Here is an 18026-nt window from a genome sequence, read left to right as displayed (position 1 = left end):
GTGGGCTGTGTCTGTGGGTTAATCTACTCGTCGAGCCCTTCGTCGCAGCGACGGGGGAGGACGGTGACCGGTGCTTGTACGGTACCTAAAAGCACCGTTAATGGATCGGGAGGATCCGTAATCATGTGTATGGGCGACGTCGACTATTTACCATTCGGTCTACAGGATCGGGTATGAATACATTTATTAAACATACCTTTATATAATTTTTTTAATACAAAATTAACAAAGAATGCGTTTTCAATTTTTTGCAGTAGAGAAGTGGTATATTAATAAATAATAAATAAATAAATATTTACTAACAATCACGCCACGTTAACTGGTCCCGTGATAAGTTCGTAAAGAACTTGTGTTACAGGTACCAGATAACGGAAATAAATGTAAGATTTTTATTATACACATACATATATTTAATATACATCCATAACCCTGGAAAAGACATTTATATTTATCATACAAATATCTTCCCTTGGCGGGATTCGAACCCGCGACCCCCTTGTGTAGTGACCATGTCACTTACCACTACACCAGACGGTCGTTAAGGATTAATGGAACACTATTACAACTATGTGGTTTTACATTAAAATACCACGTTTAATTTGCGTCTTAATATTTTTACCGATGTTTACTTTACAGATTCCGTGCTTACGAACGACTCTCGCACGTGAGATTGGAACCGTAAAGTGTGGATGTGTCTACGAGACACGAGAAGCCGAAGAAAGGAAACACTTTTTTACTGGTGGTAGGACCACTTGTGAGTCCGCGCGGGTAGGTACCACCGCTCTGCCTATTTCTGCCGTGAAGCAGTAATGCGTTTCGGTTTGAAGGGTGGGGCAGCCGTTGTAACTATACTGAGACTTTAGAACTTGTATCTCAAGGTGGGTGGCGCATTTACATTGTAGATGTCTATGGGCTCCAGTAACCACTTAACACCAGGTGGGCTGTGAGCCCGTCCACCTATCTAAGCAATAAAAAAAAAACACTACAAATTAATTCTTCACGATCATTTATTACTAAAAAGTAAGGAATAAAAAAAAGTTAACAATGTTAACAATTAGCAATGATCAAACCATTGACGTAAGTTTAAAATCACAATGACACCTAACGTTTGACGTTTATGACACGATACGTTCACAAGTCATTACCATAGATAATACACATAATGTCATTTTCCTCCACGGTCACGAGATAGCCAAATGTGTGTCTTAAACGATAATTTTATTAACAAGCCGCCTTGTTCGAAAGATCTGACGATTAATTAGTACACAAATAAATAAAACATTGGATAGGATATCTATAGAGTGTATAATGAGGATGGTTGAGGTCAATCGTCAAGTTACCAGAGGCCGTAATTAAAATTACCAGGAAGTACCAAAAGTTGCTCTCGTATCAACAGAGCACTGTCTGGATTATGGAGGGTAGAAGAAAGGAGCACCATCTCACTGTATTAAGACGCAAGTAGAAAGTTCACAGTTGCAAGTAGAAAGATTTTAAACACAACGTCATAAACTCTGTTTAAAATTGCTATATTCAATTTCCTACACTAGCGCTATTTCGGTGAATCTTCTAACAATAACTCGCTGTTAACAGGTGGAAACTATTTCAACTTGTTCCCCATACAAGAAGGTACTCTTTACCTCTGCCCTCCATAGTCTGGATTGGCTTAAAGGTCTCGTTACCATGCTTAAAATCTTCAAAAAAAAAAAAAGAGCAGCTTCCAAGCTTAACTTATTTTCAGTCATCTTTACATTATCCAACTAGTTGTGGCCCACATATCTTTGGTCGAAACGTACGGTTAGGTAGGTTGTGGTGAGCCCGCACGAGCGAGCAACCACTTTCTGATAATCGGTGATCACATAACACTCGGTGGGCTGTGAGCTCGTCCACACATTTAATAATCATTTGAACACAAAACTAAAAATACCAAGTATCTATTTGCTAATAATATAAATTGACACATTTACCAAAATTATCCTAAATTAATTCTCAAAACCAGTCTTGTCACTTCCGTTCTTGTCAAGAATCAACTTTTGTAGATATTACAAAAATACATTTTGATTAAAAACTAAGTAATTCGACGGAATAAAAACTGAATTCTCCAACTATCAATGTTCAACGAAATGAGTTAACTACAACGTTTGATGGTTCCAAGCGAACAAAATTTAAAAATCCAAAAGCAACTTATAATAGCAGTGTCAGGCACGCGGACAAACAAACAGACACAATGTTTAGTCACGTTCCCTGCTGATGTTCTCAAAGTTCGGTTCGATGGCACGTATCTTGTCGAGCAGCACTTCAGCCAGGCACTTATCCGAATCGGTGTCTGGAAAACACACAAAATTTACATACGTCTAGGTCGCTTCCAGAGCCTATTAATATAGAGCAGAGATGCCCCCGGTCTCCTGCGTGAGCAGCCGGGCTCACAATACGCATTAACACCACTTAGCGCTGCAACACAGGACCTCCACGAGAATAGATCTTGCCCCACCTCCCCCCAGACAGATCCCCAACGTACTGTTACACCAGTGAGAGTAACGCCATCTATCGCCGAATCTAGAATGCTCGATAATTACAACGCCATCTATTGTCAGACAGCGGAAACACACATCGAAGGTACTCAACTTGTGAGGAATGTTCTCCATAAACCTAGGGATGTCGTATCGACTTTAAAAGCGTTACAGAAATGGTACGTAGTAAGTCAGTAATCGAAACTACTCGAAGCGAAACAGCGAACGGATCACCTGAATTATTATGTTCTTATATTACGTGCCTTAGCCTCAGTCCCTTGTCAATTAGGACTAGCCACTATATAAGTAAAATATTTTTAAAATGTGCCTTGTTAATAATGTATTTAAAGTTAAAATAATTGTTGTTAATAAAGTAAATAAAGTTTTTACTGGTGGTAGGACCTCTTGTGAGTCCGCACGGATAGGTACCACCACCCTGCCTATTTCTGCCGTCAAGCAGTAATGCGTTTCGGTTTGAAGGGCAGCCGTTGTAACTATACTGAGACCTTAGAACTTATATGTCAAGGTGGGTGGCGCATTTACGTTGTTGTAGATGTCCATGGGCTCCAGTAACCACTTAAGACCAGGTGGGCTGTGAGCTCGTCCACCCATCTAAGCAATAAAAAATTAAAAAATCTGAAGCGAATTGGGAATTTTAGTGTTTCTTAAGTGTTCTACGCGTTAATAGTTTTAATTTGTACCTTGGTGAAACTTTTTATTCATCCCGAACCCCAGCGCATAGCAGTACAATAAACAGGGGGGTTTGGTGGTTTCCAACGACTACACCGTCCATTAAAACCAAAAAGGAACCGGAACGACTCACCGAAGTAAACCAATTCGCATTTACCGCGACAGTCCTCGCTTTTGTCTATAACGTTGGTCAGCGTGCGCGTGAAGTCGTCTATGACCTCCTTTTTGTCTATGTTATCTATTTCTGTAAACACAATAATTAATCTCGATTAAAACTTTAAAAATAAAACACTGTATTTGTGATTGTAAGTAAATATTCATTTATTTATATTTATTATATTATATATCGCTCCGGGCATTTCAATATTGTAGTAATTGTTACGTTATAATACTCATTGTAAAAAACTCATATTTAAAAAAAATATGTAATATTAAAAAATTAATAAATAATAATTGCTTATTAAAAAAAAAAAAAAAAAAAAACATGCCCGCTGAGTTTCTTGCCAATTCTTCTCAGGACGGAGGCTAGTTCTTGTGAATTGGCGGTAGTTCTTTTGACGTTCAACAAGTATGTACTTTCATTTATGTTGAATAAATTTTTTTTGATTTGATTTGATTATTTAATTAACTAACTAACTAATTAATTTATTTATTTATTTATACGTTCAAACCGCTCTGAGACGGTAAACGACGGGGTTGCCTGGGTAACAGCTCACCTGAATAGAGCTGCCGGTTTTTCACGACGTTGTACAGAGTGTGTATGGGCGTGGCGCATTCCACGGCCAGGTATACCGGCGGTCCGTCCGGCCTCCGTATCATGTACGCAGAGTTCTTGTACTCCCTATTCTTGACGCCGGCCACGTCCTTCGTGATCCTTGGTAGGCTCTGAAAAAAACACACATTCAATATGGGTATAGACAAAAAAAATAGTTGTCATAAATGTGATCGATTTTCGAGGTGACGTAAACAGTGGCATCAAGAAAATGAAGCCGTTGCCTCAAAATTGTATATAATCTGTGACATAATACTCCATAATACTCCATATTGTTTATGAGACTTTTTGGCGGGAACGCGAGAGTGAAGTTGTGTGATTTGGTTTGTTTTGTCTATTTAGTGTTTCTTCAGTTTTAAATGTATAATAACGGTGGTTTATTAACTGTTTAATATCTGTGAAAGTGCACAAATGTGGGAAAATGAAACAAAGCCGCTGGACGTAACTTCTCGGGATCCTCCAAAAAGTCCATTGTCATTGTGTTAAATTTTTTTTTTTTAAGAGATTTTATGACCTGGTAACTAAGACCTTTAAGTCATGTCTTATTTTACTTTATATTCTTAATTTTATGAAAAATGATAATATGGAGTGAAATGAAATGAAAATGATTAATTTGAGACATTAATCAACTGAGATGAAATTTAATGAAATGAAATGATATGGGATGAAATATAATCGCAGTAAAATGGTGGTCATTTACTGAGATTTTTTCAGTGGACTTTTTGGAGGAACCCGAGAAGTTACGTCAAGCAGCTTTGTTTCATTTTCCCACACTTGTGCACTTTCACAGATATTAAACAGTTAATAAACCACCATTATTACACATTTAAACCTGAAGAAACACTAAATAGACAAAATAAAACAAATCACACAACTTCACTCCTCGCTTTCCCGCCAAAAAGTCCTCATTGTGTTAAAAATGTCAGTCGTGCACAGAATATATAATAATATATATAATCAGTTGAGCTGTTCCTCCTATTCCTCAAAATAGTTTTAGAACCAAAGAAATTTGAAAAAAGAAAAGCAAGGTCAATGCGCCTTCTTTAAGTACTTAAGAATTGTGTGCTTACTGTGTTAAATTTGTATGGAGTTGGAAAGTTTGCTGCTAGGGGCGCTGTTCCAACTCCATACAAATTTGAGTTAACTTTTACGCTATCGAGAACGTTAAGAAACTCGCAGTAAGCACACGGCACAGCTCCGATATCACGTGGTTCGTTTAATTACTGTTTTGTAAGATCATTAACATTTTGTACTTATCGAATAAATTATTTAGTAATATTGTGCCCGCTTTAAGGTAACATTTTTTTTTGTAGTAACTTTACTGAGACCTTAAATCTTATATCTATATATGGGTGGCGCATTTACGTTGTAAATGTCCATGGGCTCCAGTAACCACTTAACACCGGGTGGCTCGTCCACCCATCTAAGCAACAAAAAAAAAACCTGGTACATCATGCTTACGAAGCCGAAGAGTTTTAATTCCTCCGTTTGGAGACCGGGGCTTCGCTTGGCAAAAGGCTAGCTAGTCCCCGGGGGATACAAACAGTCAATCACCTCGCAAGCGTCAAGGGAGGGCAGGTCCGGCCTGTTCTCGCGATTGAAGAACTTGAGGTCCGGCGGGCAGAACAGGGACTTCGTTATCACAACGAACAACCTCCTGACCGGGAACACGATGCTGTGGTAGTTCTCGTAATTGCTTATGTTCTCCTGGTAATGGGAACGACACGTGTAATAAGTTTGCAAAAAATTTACACACAGTCAGACACACACAGAAACGCTATCTAGGGTTTTTTTTATTATTGCTTATATGAGTGGACGAGCTCACAGCCCACCTGGTGTTAAGTGGTTACTGGAGCCCATAGACATCCACAACGTAAATGCGTCACCCACCTTGAGATATAAGTTCTAAGGTCTCAAGTATAGTTACAACGGCTGCCCCACCCTTCAAACCGAAACGCATTACTGCTTCACGCAGCAATAAGCGGGGTGGTGGTACCCGCCCGCGCGGACTCACAAGATGTCCTACCACCAGTATGAAAATTGAATTAAAAAAGAAACATTAAAACGCAAACAGAATAAAAACCGACCGGATTTTTATACTGTTATCAGACCAGGTTATTGTGGCCCATAGACAACGCTAATGCTCTCTCTGCGTCACAAAATTATAGTCCCAATTACAACGGCTCACGGATGATTGTGGAGCGCCGAAAAACGAAAGATAAATAGAACACTTAACTACAGGCTATAGTAACTTAACTATAGTACTTAACGGTAGGCAGCGGTTTGGCTCTGCCCCTGGCATTGCTGAAGTCCATGGGCGACGGTAACCACTCACCATCAGGTGGGCCGTATGCTCATCTGCCTACAATGGCAATAAAAAATAATAATAACAGATGTCATTATTAGCTTCATGAGGATTCGCGCTGCGTGGTGGACCCTTTCAGACACATCGCATTGATGATCTTTTATGTATATATTATTATATCCTACGACGGCTTTTAAAATTCGGTAACCTGTCAACTTATTAACACAGTTATTGACTGTCCGTTGCGTCGTATTTTTGCTGGCAAGCTGGTGCAACCTAAAAAATATTTCATAATCACAAACCACAAATATCGAACTACCGTACAAAATGTATATTTACCTGAAAACCTACGAATCTGTAGCCGTCCGAGGGTATCACGTGGTTCAAGTATCCTTCGAAGTAGCTGCAGGCCATCCCCACTCCATAAGTGACGGTTGACGGCTTCCGGTTCTGTTCAAACATTAAATGATAAAGATATCAAACATTGAACTTAAAGAGTAATTGAAGACATGAGTGGATGAAGGGGATATGATATAATTTTGAGAATTTTGAGAAAACGGGCAACGAGCTTTGGTTACTTGTACTTTTTCTTCGTACATATATCCCCCTTTCCCCTTACATCACATGCAATTTCCAAAAATAGCCTTTAAACCTGGAGTTTTAAGGTCTAGTATGATTTAGAGGCACATAACACATTCATTCGATGTAGAAACTCAAAAATCTTAAATATACTTAACCCCTTCATCCACTCATGTCTTCAATCATATCAAAGTTAAACTTAAAAAGTATTTATGTCAAAAAGTGGTCCTTCGATTTTATTTATTTTCACACTAGCAACGTTATAAATATTCCTCCTGTAAACAAATTTTACTGATTGATTCTTCGTAAAGTTTGTTAGGAATACTTAGTATTATTACCTCCTTGGCTGTGAAACTCCTTGTATATTTTAAAAAGATATAGTTAAAATATGAGTCAACTATTATCAAAGCCGGCAATCTGACTTTTGGACAATTATTGGTAAATCAGAAAAACGAATTATTGACTTTGTATTCCATTGGCAGTCACAAAACTCTTCTGAACGACATCTTAGATAAATAACAGGTTAAGTATTAACCTTTATTTAGTGCAGGTTTTGAACCGTATTCTTTGAAGGAGACGATTATATTCAAATCAATCTGTATTGACATATCAATAATTTTTTTTTGTCCAAATGCACAGATTGCCACCTTTGATAATAAACGACTCATATGTTAAGTCAAAAAAATAGTCTTTTTCGTATGTATGACAAAAAGAAATGTGGTTTTTTTTCATCATTAAAAATATTATTATTTTTATTTTCGTACAAATACGGCATTCTAACTTTAACAAAATCACGATGGCTCAATAGACCAAATCCTCATTTCTCTACTTCCATTAAAGAGACAGTAAAAAAAAAATACCCGCTCACATTTTCGTCGCGGTGCAACAGGAGATAGGCTACGAACAGCGACACGAAATCCTCCCCGAATAATTTCAATTTCGAATAGTACAGGACCAGTGAGGAAACGACGAACAAAACGATCGTGTTCCGTTGCTTCTCGACGAGTCTAGAAAAATCTAGAACCGCATTGTTGTGCAGCGCGTCGTACGCCATTACGGCGGCGGGCCTCGACACGCGAACCAATATGAAGTAAACGATGTAGCGAGCTGGAATACCAATCTGTTCGTTTTGGTTATTGTATTATATTATTATTTTGTATTGATGATCACTTTGTTGGTGCAACTTAATAAATAAATAAATAAATATTTACTAACAATCACGCCACGTTAACTGGTCCCGTGATAAGTTCGTAAAGAACTTGTGTTACAGGTACCAGATAACGGAAATAAATGTAAGATTTTTATTATACACATACATATATTTAATATACATCCATAACCCTGGAAAAGACATTTATATTTATCATACAAATATCTTCCCTTGGCGGGATTCGAACCCGCAACCTCCTTGTGTAGTGACCATGTCACTTACCACTACACCAGACGGCCGTTAAATAAATAAATAAATAAATATTTCCGCCCTAGCAGCTTTCATTACTGAACCATTACTGTATTCATTACGACACATTAAATTAATATCGTTGTTTTTTTTTGTTTTTTTTATTGCTTAGATGGGTGGAGCTCACAGCCAACCTGGTGTTAAGTAGTTACTGGAGCCCATAGACAACTACAACGTAAATGCGCCACCCACCTTGAGATATAAATTTTAAGGTCTCAGTATAGTTACAACGGCTGCCCCACCCTTCAAACTGAAACGCATTACTGCTTCACGGCAGAAATAGGCGGGGTGGTGGTACCTACCCGTGCGGACTCAAAATAGGTAATATATGTAAAATAAATTACTTTTCGAGTCATGTAAAATACACTAAAGTATTTATTCTAAATATTAAGCTATACATCTCATGAATTATTTCGCAGTAATTCCTTTTCGTTTGCATAAAAGAAGTTGCAGTGCTCTGTATCAAAATCAAGATAGTGCTTTTTGTAGTATTCACGCAATATTAACGTAGTAATGGAGCTTTCGTGTGAAAACGCTGATGTATCGCCGACAAGTACGTTGCTAGGGTCACTCCAAGCGCTTTGATAATGTTAAAAAGTTCTCACCAATATTAGCCAGCCAATCCTGATTCATGTCTATATTCTGTGAGCCTGCGAGACAGACATAACAGACATTAAAAACAAAAAAATACGTCGCCTTCGAGCGTTAGCCGTCATTAATGCCTTCTTGACTCTGCAAGTAAATTAACGGAATGCCTTGGACGGGATTATTTGTCCTAATTAGTGGACTTTGTGGAGAGTACTTAAGGGTAGGCAACGGCTTGGCTCTGCCCCTGGCATTGCTGAAGTCCATGGTCGACGGTAACCACTCAACATCAGGTGGGCCGTATAATCGTCTGCCTAAAAGGGCAATAAAAAAAATTCAGCGCGAAATCTAATTACCAATTCTGTTTCATTATATCGAATAGTCTGCTGACAAAACTCGAATATTCTAGAAAAGAAAGAATATACAGTGCAAAGAGAATATTGAATTGTGGCGTTTATGAACGCACATTTTTATGATGCGTAAGCCGGAACGCACGAGATGTGGCAAAAAGAATATGGTCTGTGACACGAGACCTTTTTACCGCCAAATATTTAAAATATAAAAATAATTTATAATGTGTTAAATAACTAATATAATATAATTAGCTAGAATTGTTTATGCCGCTACATCAATAAAATTTATATTGTTTCAACTGTGGTGTTAATTACATAAAACACGACTTTACGTCGAAAGCAAGATGGGACTCTATATGAACTCCCTCAGAATCATCAGATTTTGCGTTGTAAGTACGTAGTTAGTTAAGCCCAAACTTTAATCAACCATTAGCCAATAAAAAGCAAATAAAATAAATTATTAATAAGTAATGTCTCTTTGAGATTTTCTTTTACTGACTCTACGTGCTTGTTGAACTCATTGTACCCTCACCGAGAGCATCAGGGACAAATTGATTCAATTCTCCCGCCAGCGACAACGGAGATTTCTAATGCATCACGTTGTCACGATTTTGTGTCTTGCAAAAAAAACGTTTGATATCCAAACTCTGCAGGAAATATGTAAAATAAATTACTTTTCGAGTCATGTAAAATACACTAAAGTATTTATTCTAAATATTAAGCTATACATCTCATGAATTATTTCGCAGTAATTCCTTTTCGTTTGCATAAAAGAAGTTGCAGTGCTCTGTATCAAAATCAAGATAGTGCTTTTTGTAGTATTCACGCAATATTAACGTAGTAATGGAGCTTTCGTGTGAAAACGCTGATGTATCGCCGACAAGTACGTTGCTAGGGTCACTCCAAGCGCTTTGATAATGTTAAAAAGTTCTCACCAATATTAGCCAGCCAATCCTGATTCATGTCTATATTCTGTGAGCCTGCGAGACAGACATAACAGACATTAAAAACAAAAAAATACGTCGCCTTCGAGCGTTAGCCGTCATTAATGCCTTCTTGACTCTGCAAGTAAATTAACGGAATGCCTTGGACGGGATTATTTGTCCTAATTAGTGGACTTTGTGGAGAGTACTTAAGGGTAGGCAACGGCTTGGCTCTGCCCCTGGCATTGCTGAAGTCCATGGTCGACGGTAACCACTCAACATCAGGTGGGCCGTATAATCGTCTGCCTAAAAGGGCAATAAAAAAAATTCAGCGCGAAATCTAATTACCAATTCTGTTTCATTATATCGAATAGTCTGCTGACAAAACTCGAATATTCTAGAAAAGAAAGAATATACAGTGCAAAGAGAATATTGAATTGTGGCGTTTATGAACGCACATTTTTATGATGCGTAAGCCGGAACGCACGAGATGTGGCAAAAAGAATATGGTCTGTGACACGAGACCTTTTTACCGCCAAATATTTAAAATATAAAAATAATTTATAATGTGTTAAATAACTAATATAATATAATTAGCTAGAATTGTTTATGCCGCTACATCAATAAAATTTATATTGTTTCAACTGTGGTGTTAATTACATAAAACACGACTTTACGTCGAAAGCAAGATGGGACTCTATATGAACTCCCTCAGAATCATCAGATTTTGCGTTGTAAGTACGTAGTTAGTTAAGCCCAAACTTTAATCAACCATTAGCCAATAAAAAGCAAATAAAATAAATTATTAATAAGTAATGTCTCTTTGAGATTTTCTTTTACTGACTCTACGTGCTTGTTGAACTCATTGTACCCTCACCGAGAGCATCAGGGACAAATTGATTCAATTCTCCCGCCAGCGACAACGGAGATTTCTAATGCATCACGTTGTCACGATTTTGTGTCTTGCAAAAAAAACGTTTGATATCCAAACTCTGCAGGAAATTGTTTTCTCGTACGCATATTGTATTATTGACAATATACGGTACTCATAAAATCAGAACGATATCCTAACTCAAGACGAACATGGCCTAAAGTGTTCTAAAGTGTAACCATACTAAATCCTTAGAGCTTACATTTTTTTTTATTGCTTAGATGGGTGGACGAGCTCACAGCCCACCTGGTGTTAAGTGGTCACTGGAGCCCATGGACATCTATAACGTAAATGCGCCACCCACCTTGAGATATAAGTTCTAACGTCTCAGTATAGTTACAACGGCTGCCCCACTCTTCAAACCGAAACGCATCACGGCAGAAATAGGCAGGGTGGTGGTATACTGGTGGTAGGACCTCTTGGGAGTCCGCACGGGTAGGTACCACCACCCCGCCTATTTCCGCCGTGAAGCAGTAATGCGTTTCGGTTCGAAGGGTGCGGTAGCCGTTGTAACTATACCTGAGATCTTAGAACTTATATCTCGAGGTGGGTGGCGCATTTACGTTGTAGATGTCTATGGGCTCCAGTAACCACTTAACACCAGGTGGGCTGTGAGTTCGTCCATCCATCTAAGCAATAAAAAAAAAAAAAAAAAAAAAAAAAAAAACCTACCCGTGCGAACTCTCAAGAGGTCCTACTACCATTAAACAAGGTGGGTGGCGCATTTACGTTATAGATGTCCATGGGCTCCAGTGACCACTTAACACCAGGTGGGCTGTGAGCTCGTCCACCCATCTAAACAATAAAAAATAATGACTTATATTAACAATATAAAAAATGAACAAGATTAATCAAAATTCACGGAGAAGATCCGTGTGTTGCTTCCTTTCGTTTTCCACTATACCAACGTCATGCGAATTTGAGTTCAACGTCATTAAAATTTGAGTTATCTTTTATATACGCGATTGAGATATTAAAAACATAGATAATACATTTTATATTTGAGATTTAATAAAAAAACATGCATTAAGCACACCAATCTCTTGGCTTTTTTTTTGCTCCTTGTCCTGTTTTTTGATACAAAAATAATGGTCACCGTGCTGGTACGTGACTTAAAATACTATAAGCAGAGTGTTGACCCTGTAAAGACGGTTATCGCTTCGTGACTTCACAATGCGCTCCCTTCATCAATGGGTGTAGGCATGTTGACTGCACTTACACAGCTAGTTAAGAGATTACACAATGTATTCATTATACTTGAATATGTATTAATTTTAATTGAATGCTTCTAGCTTATACTTTAATCCAGTTTCCCAGAACCACATTTTGTTTGATTAACCTTTATTTGTAGTTCTAATTATATTGGTTATTCTATATATGCGATATTCTAATTATATGCTTTGTTAACACATATAACCACTATTTTCTAATATATAAAGTTCTCGTGTCACGGGGTGCGTGATTGAACTCCTCCGAAACGGCTCGACCGATTTTCGTGAATCTTAGCGTGCATATCGGTCAGGGTTGAGAATCAAACAACATCTATTTTTCATCCCCCTAAATGTTAAGGGTGATCCACCCCTAAATTTTTTTTTTAATTCTTTAGACAAATTTTTATTTTTTATTTTTTTTATGAATGATATTATTGATGAATGATATATGAATATATATTTTGTATATACAAAAATACATACAACCCTAAATTTTCACTTCTCTACGATTAACCCTTATTTTTTATTTGCTAATTAAAAACTTTAAAATTTTTTGCGAGAATTTTGTTTTTATTTTGTCATGACTTAGAATAAAAATTTCATAGTACTCTGAAATTTTCACCCCTCTACGATCAACCCCTGTTTTTTATTAGTTAATTATAAACTTGAATTTTTTTGGCAAGTTTTTTTTTTGTCATGATTTAAAATAAAAAAAATTGTATTACTCTCAATTTTCACTCTTATACGATCAACCCCTATTTTTCCAACCCGATTTTTTTTGTTCTATACACATATCCGCAATAAGGTTGCAGGATGGCAATCAAATATTATTGTTAGTTACCATACTCCTCTGAAACGGTTTAACCGATTTTTATGAAATTTTATATGCATGTTCAGTAGGTCTGAGAATCGGCTACTATCTATTTTTCATACCCCTAAGTGATAAGGGCTATCCACTCCTAACATTATTATTTTAATTTTTTGAATTTTTTTTTATTTTTTATAATGAGGTGTTAATGTGGTTGAATGAGGCTTTATTATTTTTATATTCCCTCATAGTTCACAGCGCTACATACCTCTTTCACTCATTTACCACATCCTTACACACTTACAATAAGTTAGTTTTTTTTTCTACACTAGAAATTCCCTAGAAATCTTATATATGGCAAAACAACGTTTGTCGGGTCAGCTAGTATTACTATAAACTATAGTATGTGTTGACTTTAATCCCTGACGTCACAAGTCTAGGGCAATAAAGTTAATGTTGACAATAAGCGGCACCTACCACCACACAGTATTGACTGACAGCATCATTAAGGTCACTACCTCAGGCTCATCTATTTTGCAGCAGCTGTACAAGTCTGCAGCGCAGTTCTTGGTGACATCAAAAACGTACGAATTAAACAGGATAAGTCAACAACAGTCTTTTTTATTAAAGGTAATTTGTTTAATGGCATTTGTTAATAATTATCTTGGTACAAATTGAATGGAAGCAATAATTTATGAAATTGAAGCCGCGGATATTCGAGCAATATGTTCTCGCTGTGATGGTGTATGTTGCCGGGACATGGACGCTCACAAAGCAAATTATGACCAAAATGCAAGTTACGCAGAGAGTCATGGATAATTGCTCGGAAAAAGTGGAAGTGGGCCGGCCACATATGCCGTCGCACTCACAAACGGTGGGGCACAAAAGTACTGAAGTGGGCAGACAGCCAACGAAGTGGACTGATGACCTGGTCTAAGTAGTTGGTAGAGACTGGATGAGAAAGGCAAGAGACTGAAGAGAATGGGGTGCATTTGAAGAGACCTACACTCAATATTGGGTGAACACGGCTGAAGAAGAATAATTTATGTTAATAAAATTAGGTCCTCCAGCCATATCGTGTGAATTGCAACACAGTTGCCGATCAGCTGGTGTTCCGATCAGTAACTTTTCTATTCCAGGCCTCCCAATTGCACCCTTGTTCTTGGATATTTTATGTAAAAAAAAAATGTACTTTGATCGCTTTAGCTTCGGTAGCTAGCTAGCTATAAATTGGCGGCGATTCTCAGAAAGTTAAATCTAAAGCTTTTTTCTAATGATTTTTAAGTTACGACCTCATCTTGGCAGGACCTAAACGCGATTATAGGATTCCCAATAATTTCGAGTGTTGTTTGACGCCACTTTATATAGTGAGCACACAGACATGTGTAGTTTGGTTAGTAAAAGAAATATCACTTGAATGGTATCGTAACATGAACAAGTGAAGTCGTCGTGGCCTAAAGGATAAGACGTCCGTTGCGTTCGTATGTAGCGATGCACCGGTGTTCGAATCCCGCGGGCGGGTACCAATTTTTCTAATGAAATACGTACTTGACACATGTTCAAGATTGACTCCCACAGTGAATGAATAACATCGTGTAATAAAAATCAAACCCGCAATATTATAATTTGCGTAATTACTGGTGGTAGGACCTCTTGTGTGTCCGCACGGATAGGTACTACCACAACGTCTATTTCTGCCATGAAGCAGTAATGCGTTTCGGTTTGAAGGGTGGGGCAGCCGTTGTAACTATACAGAGACCTTAGAACTTATATCTCAAGGTGGGTGGCGCATGTTCTAAATGTCTATGGGCTCCAGTAACCACTTAACACCAGGTGGACTGTGTCGTCCACACATCTACGCAATAAAAAAAAAAGCGAATAAGCCCATTATAGTACAGGTTACATGACAGTACTATTAGCATGCTAGTTCCTTAGTCAATGGCCTGTAATTTTGATACAGTGAATGCCTGCCTATCCTAAAACTTGATGAGATTTATATCAGAATTTAAAAAAATATATATTATAATAATAATAAGATTGCAGATCAGCAATCGAACTTACCTATTGTGATACCCAAGACAAACAGCACCCTCAACAATGTTATATGAGTCTCATTTAAGCCTGCCATTCTGAAAATAAACATACTAGTTGTATATTTCGTGTTTACATTAACTATAATTCTTTTACTTTGATAAAAATTTTGGCCAACCCTGACTTAATATTGGTTTTTATGTATCATTTTATGTATCAAAAAATTTCAAAAGTGATAACTTTAATTAATTACAATTAACTGATTCTAAAAAGGGTGCGTGTACTTATGTACACTCATAAGAAGTTATACTTTATTTTTATTAAATTTATTTCTTTTGTTTTTTATTTAAATTTTAATCAATTTGAAAAAAAATCGATTAGACAACATCCTCAAACACGCATATTGGACATCCCTTTTCTTGACATCATATAAATTCGGTAATTCTCGGTACGTTTCGGAAGGTTCCCCTGCGGCTATATTCAGACTCACCAAGTTACGTCGGTCGTACTGTAATGGGCGACTTAGTGGGCAACTTCATTCTGTTAATTTTAAGTCACGGTGCGCGCGCATCTTAAAATTTCACTCACATCAATTTTTCATAACGCGCCTAAAGAAGTATAACTTCAACAACAATTTTTAAAAATTAAAGCAAATTGGGCAGCCCAGTTGATTAAGATAGCCCAGACAACTGGGCAACATACAGTCATTATCATCTTAACCACATCATTTCAAAGTTAGCCCGCATACAACCCACTGAGTTTCTCACTGGATCTTCTCAGTGGGTAGCATGTCTAATTTGGTGGTAGATTCTGAAAATCACTGGCCTTACTAGGGCAGACGTTAGCCAAGTCTCTTAGGCTGAGGTCTGTGAGCCTCCCAGTTCGCTAAAACATGAATAGATCCTAAAGGCTACTGGTAATTAGGTAGTCACAAGGATACCTTTAGGTAGGACAACTCTATTTCTAAATATGACTAGTAGTCCTACAATATCTATTTCATCGACCAATTAAAACCAGGTGCTAAATACAATGACCAACATGAATTATACAGTTCATTTTTATGTACAATCAGGACATCGTTCCCCATAGAACATATACTGGCAGCAAAGTCTAGTTCTTGTTTCAGTTTTGATGGGTTTCGGAAGGTAATTTCTTACTTTTTACCTCCATTACATATTCCCTCGTCAAATGTTTATTCATCATCATGCGAGATTCATAGTTTTCAGCTCAGAATTTGATCTAGATTTTGTTTCGGGATAACAATGAAATTACAGGTCAACATAGGAATTTTTGTGGCTGTTTTTTCTATTCTATCAGCCCACAGACGTCCACTGCTGGACATCCAGCAAATCCGCGTGAACCTCAATGTGTCATCAGTCAATCTCGTGAGAGGCCTACCCACGCGATGTCTTCCGGTATTGCTTGCCACTCAAGAACTTTGAATGAGAAGGCTCAAGATCACCGAAAGAGCTATGGACAGGGCTATGCTCCGAGTTCTCCTACGAGATCAAATCAGAAACTATGGTAACCGACATAGCCCAAAGGATTGGGACGCTCTGGGGCCATTAAGTTCTTGTGGCTATGCAAATAATATTATTAGAAATAATTTCAACAGAGCTTGAATGGTGGATGGTCCTTTAAATTTTTGTTAAAGGCAAACTAGGTGGATAAATTCGCAATTTATTGACCTCTCACCCAATATGTATAAGAATTACGTAGGTTAGTACGAGATATCCTAGTAATATTATATTTAAATTTGCAAATGCATGCAAATATGTAGGGTATCCAACACACTTCATTACGTCAATAGCTGATTTTTTCCAAAAACTTTTCATTTTTACAAATTTAACTCAGGTTATTTGTAACTTTTAGAAATTAAAATACAATTTATTCGTTTTTAAATACTTACATCGATGACAGATTTTATCTTCGCTTCAAATTTTGTTTACATCTATTAATCATTTCAATGCAGATGAAGCTTTAATTATGTACAATGTACAAATAAAAATATGGCACCTACCCCATAGATTATACACATAATATATTACCCTACCGTACATAATATTATTATACCTTGGCACAGTAAGTTTAGCCCCCTTTTTTTGATTTTCAGTTTTTTTTTAATTATTTGTTCGTCGTTTGTTCGTTAATGTTCGAATGTAGAAATTTGTTGTTCGTTTTCAATTTATTAATAATTAATTAAACAAATTATCACTGTTAAGTTGGCCCCTTTTACTAGATATCTTTATTTTTATCGCTCAGATTAATTAATTTTGATCAATTATCGTTTGTTCGACGACTATTGGTGATTGTTCGATTATAAAAACAATTAAATTCCCAATTATTAATTATTTTATATCTAATAAGCAAACTATCACCTCACGCCTACATTGCGCATGCACCGGTTTTGTCGGCTAGCTGGCAATGGCCGTATTTACTAGTGTTTTGTTAACAAGTGCGTTTATACTGTCTAATTATTAAATTAATTAATAAAAAATCTATATTACTTGAATAGCAATGTGAAAATAATAAAGATAAGACACACAATTATAAATTGGTAGGTTTACACATACTTTGATTTGATCTCCTTTTCGCAGACTTCGTCCATCAAGCAGGCAAAGGAAATGTAGTCCATACTACTTAATACGGGGAAATATGTTATTTTTTTGAGATAAGATAAAATTGTAGCTTTACCAAATGAACTTTATTCTTTGAGTATCTTGATATAAATAGAAATTAATCTATGAACCTGGCACCCGAAAATCGTTTGTTCTTAAATGTTCGTTAAAGTTTTTAATTTATTCGATTACTGTTTATAAAATATTAAACAAATTTATTTTTACAAATTGACGCATCATGTCTCAAATTCATG

At 36.9% G+C, this 18026-nt stretch overlaps 1 protein-coding gene across 9 annotated transcripts; it reads right to left on the bottom strand.

Annotated features, from left to right (window-relative positions):
• Nucleotides 1–989: 989 nt before the first annotated feature.
• Nucleotides 990–17223, bottom strand: LOC101740268 (stimulator of interferon genes protein). 9 transcript variants are annotated; one of them, XM_062674802.1, is made up of 11 exons: nt 17064–17199; nt 15645–15725; nt 15185–15252; nt 10186–10230; nt 8918–8962; nt 7722–7960; nt 6614–6724; nt 5524–5676; nt 3914–4082; nt 3331–3441; nt 990–2323 (listed from the first exon to the last, which is right to left on the bottom strand). In XM_062674802.1, exons 3-11 carry the CDS (start codon nt 15249–15251, stop codon nt 2229–2231), a joined length of 1035 nt encoding a protein of 344 aa, XP_062530786.1. In that variant the 5' UTR covers nt 15252; nt 15645–15725; nt 17064–17199; the 3' UTR covers nt 990–2228. The 9 variants fall into 9 exon arrangements, with proteins under 9 accessions (XP_062530786.1, XP_037875585.1, XP_062530789.1 ...); XM_038019657.2 differs by lacking the exon at nt 15645–15725 and having other exon boundaries at nt 17064–17223; XM_062674805.1 differs by lacking the exon at nt 10186–10230.
• Between the last annotated feature and the right edge of the window lie 803 nt (nt 17224–18026).

Source organism: Bombyx mori, chromosome 3, assembly GCF_030269925.1.
Source record: "Bombyx mori chromosome 3, ASM3026992v2".
NCBI lineage: Eukaryota > Metazoa > Arthropoda > Insecta > Lepidoptera > Bombycidae > Bombyx > Bombyx mori.
This window is presented reverse-complemented; position numbering and strand designations above follow the sequence as displayed.

What these genes read in the sequence shown, in the direction of transcription:
- LOC101740268 (XM_038019657.2), bottom strand. Translation starts at nt 15,251, where the DNA reads ATGGCAGGCTTAAATGAGACTCATATAACATTGTTGAGGGTGCTGTTT. An exon ending in TGTTGCACCGCGACGAAAAT is followed by an intron (nt 6,725 to 7,721) that starts GTGAGCGGGTAT and finishes ATGTTTGAACAG; the next exon opens with AACCGGAAGCCGTCAACCGT. An exon ending in CCTCCCTTGACGCTTGCGAG is followed by an intron (nt 4,083 to 5,523) that starts GTGATTGACTGT and finishes TGTTTTTTTCAG; the next exon opens with AGCCTACCAAGGATCACGAA.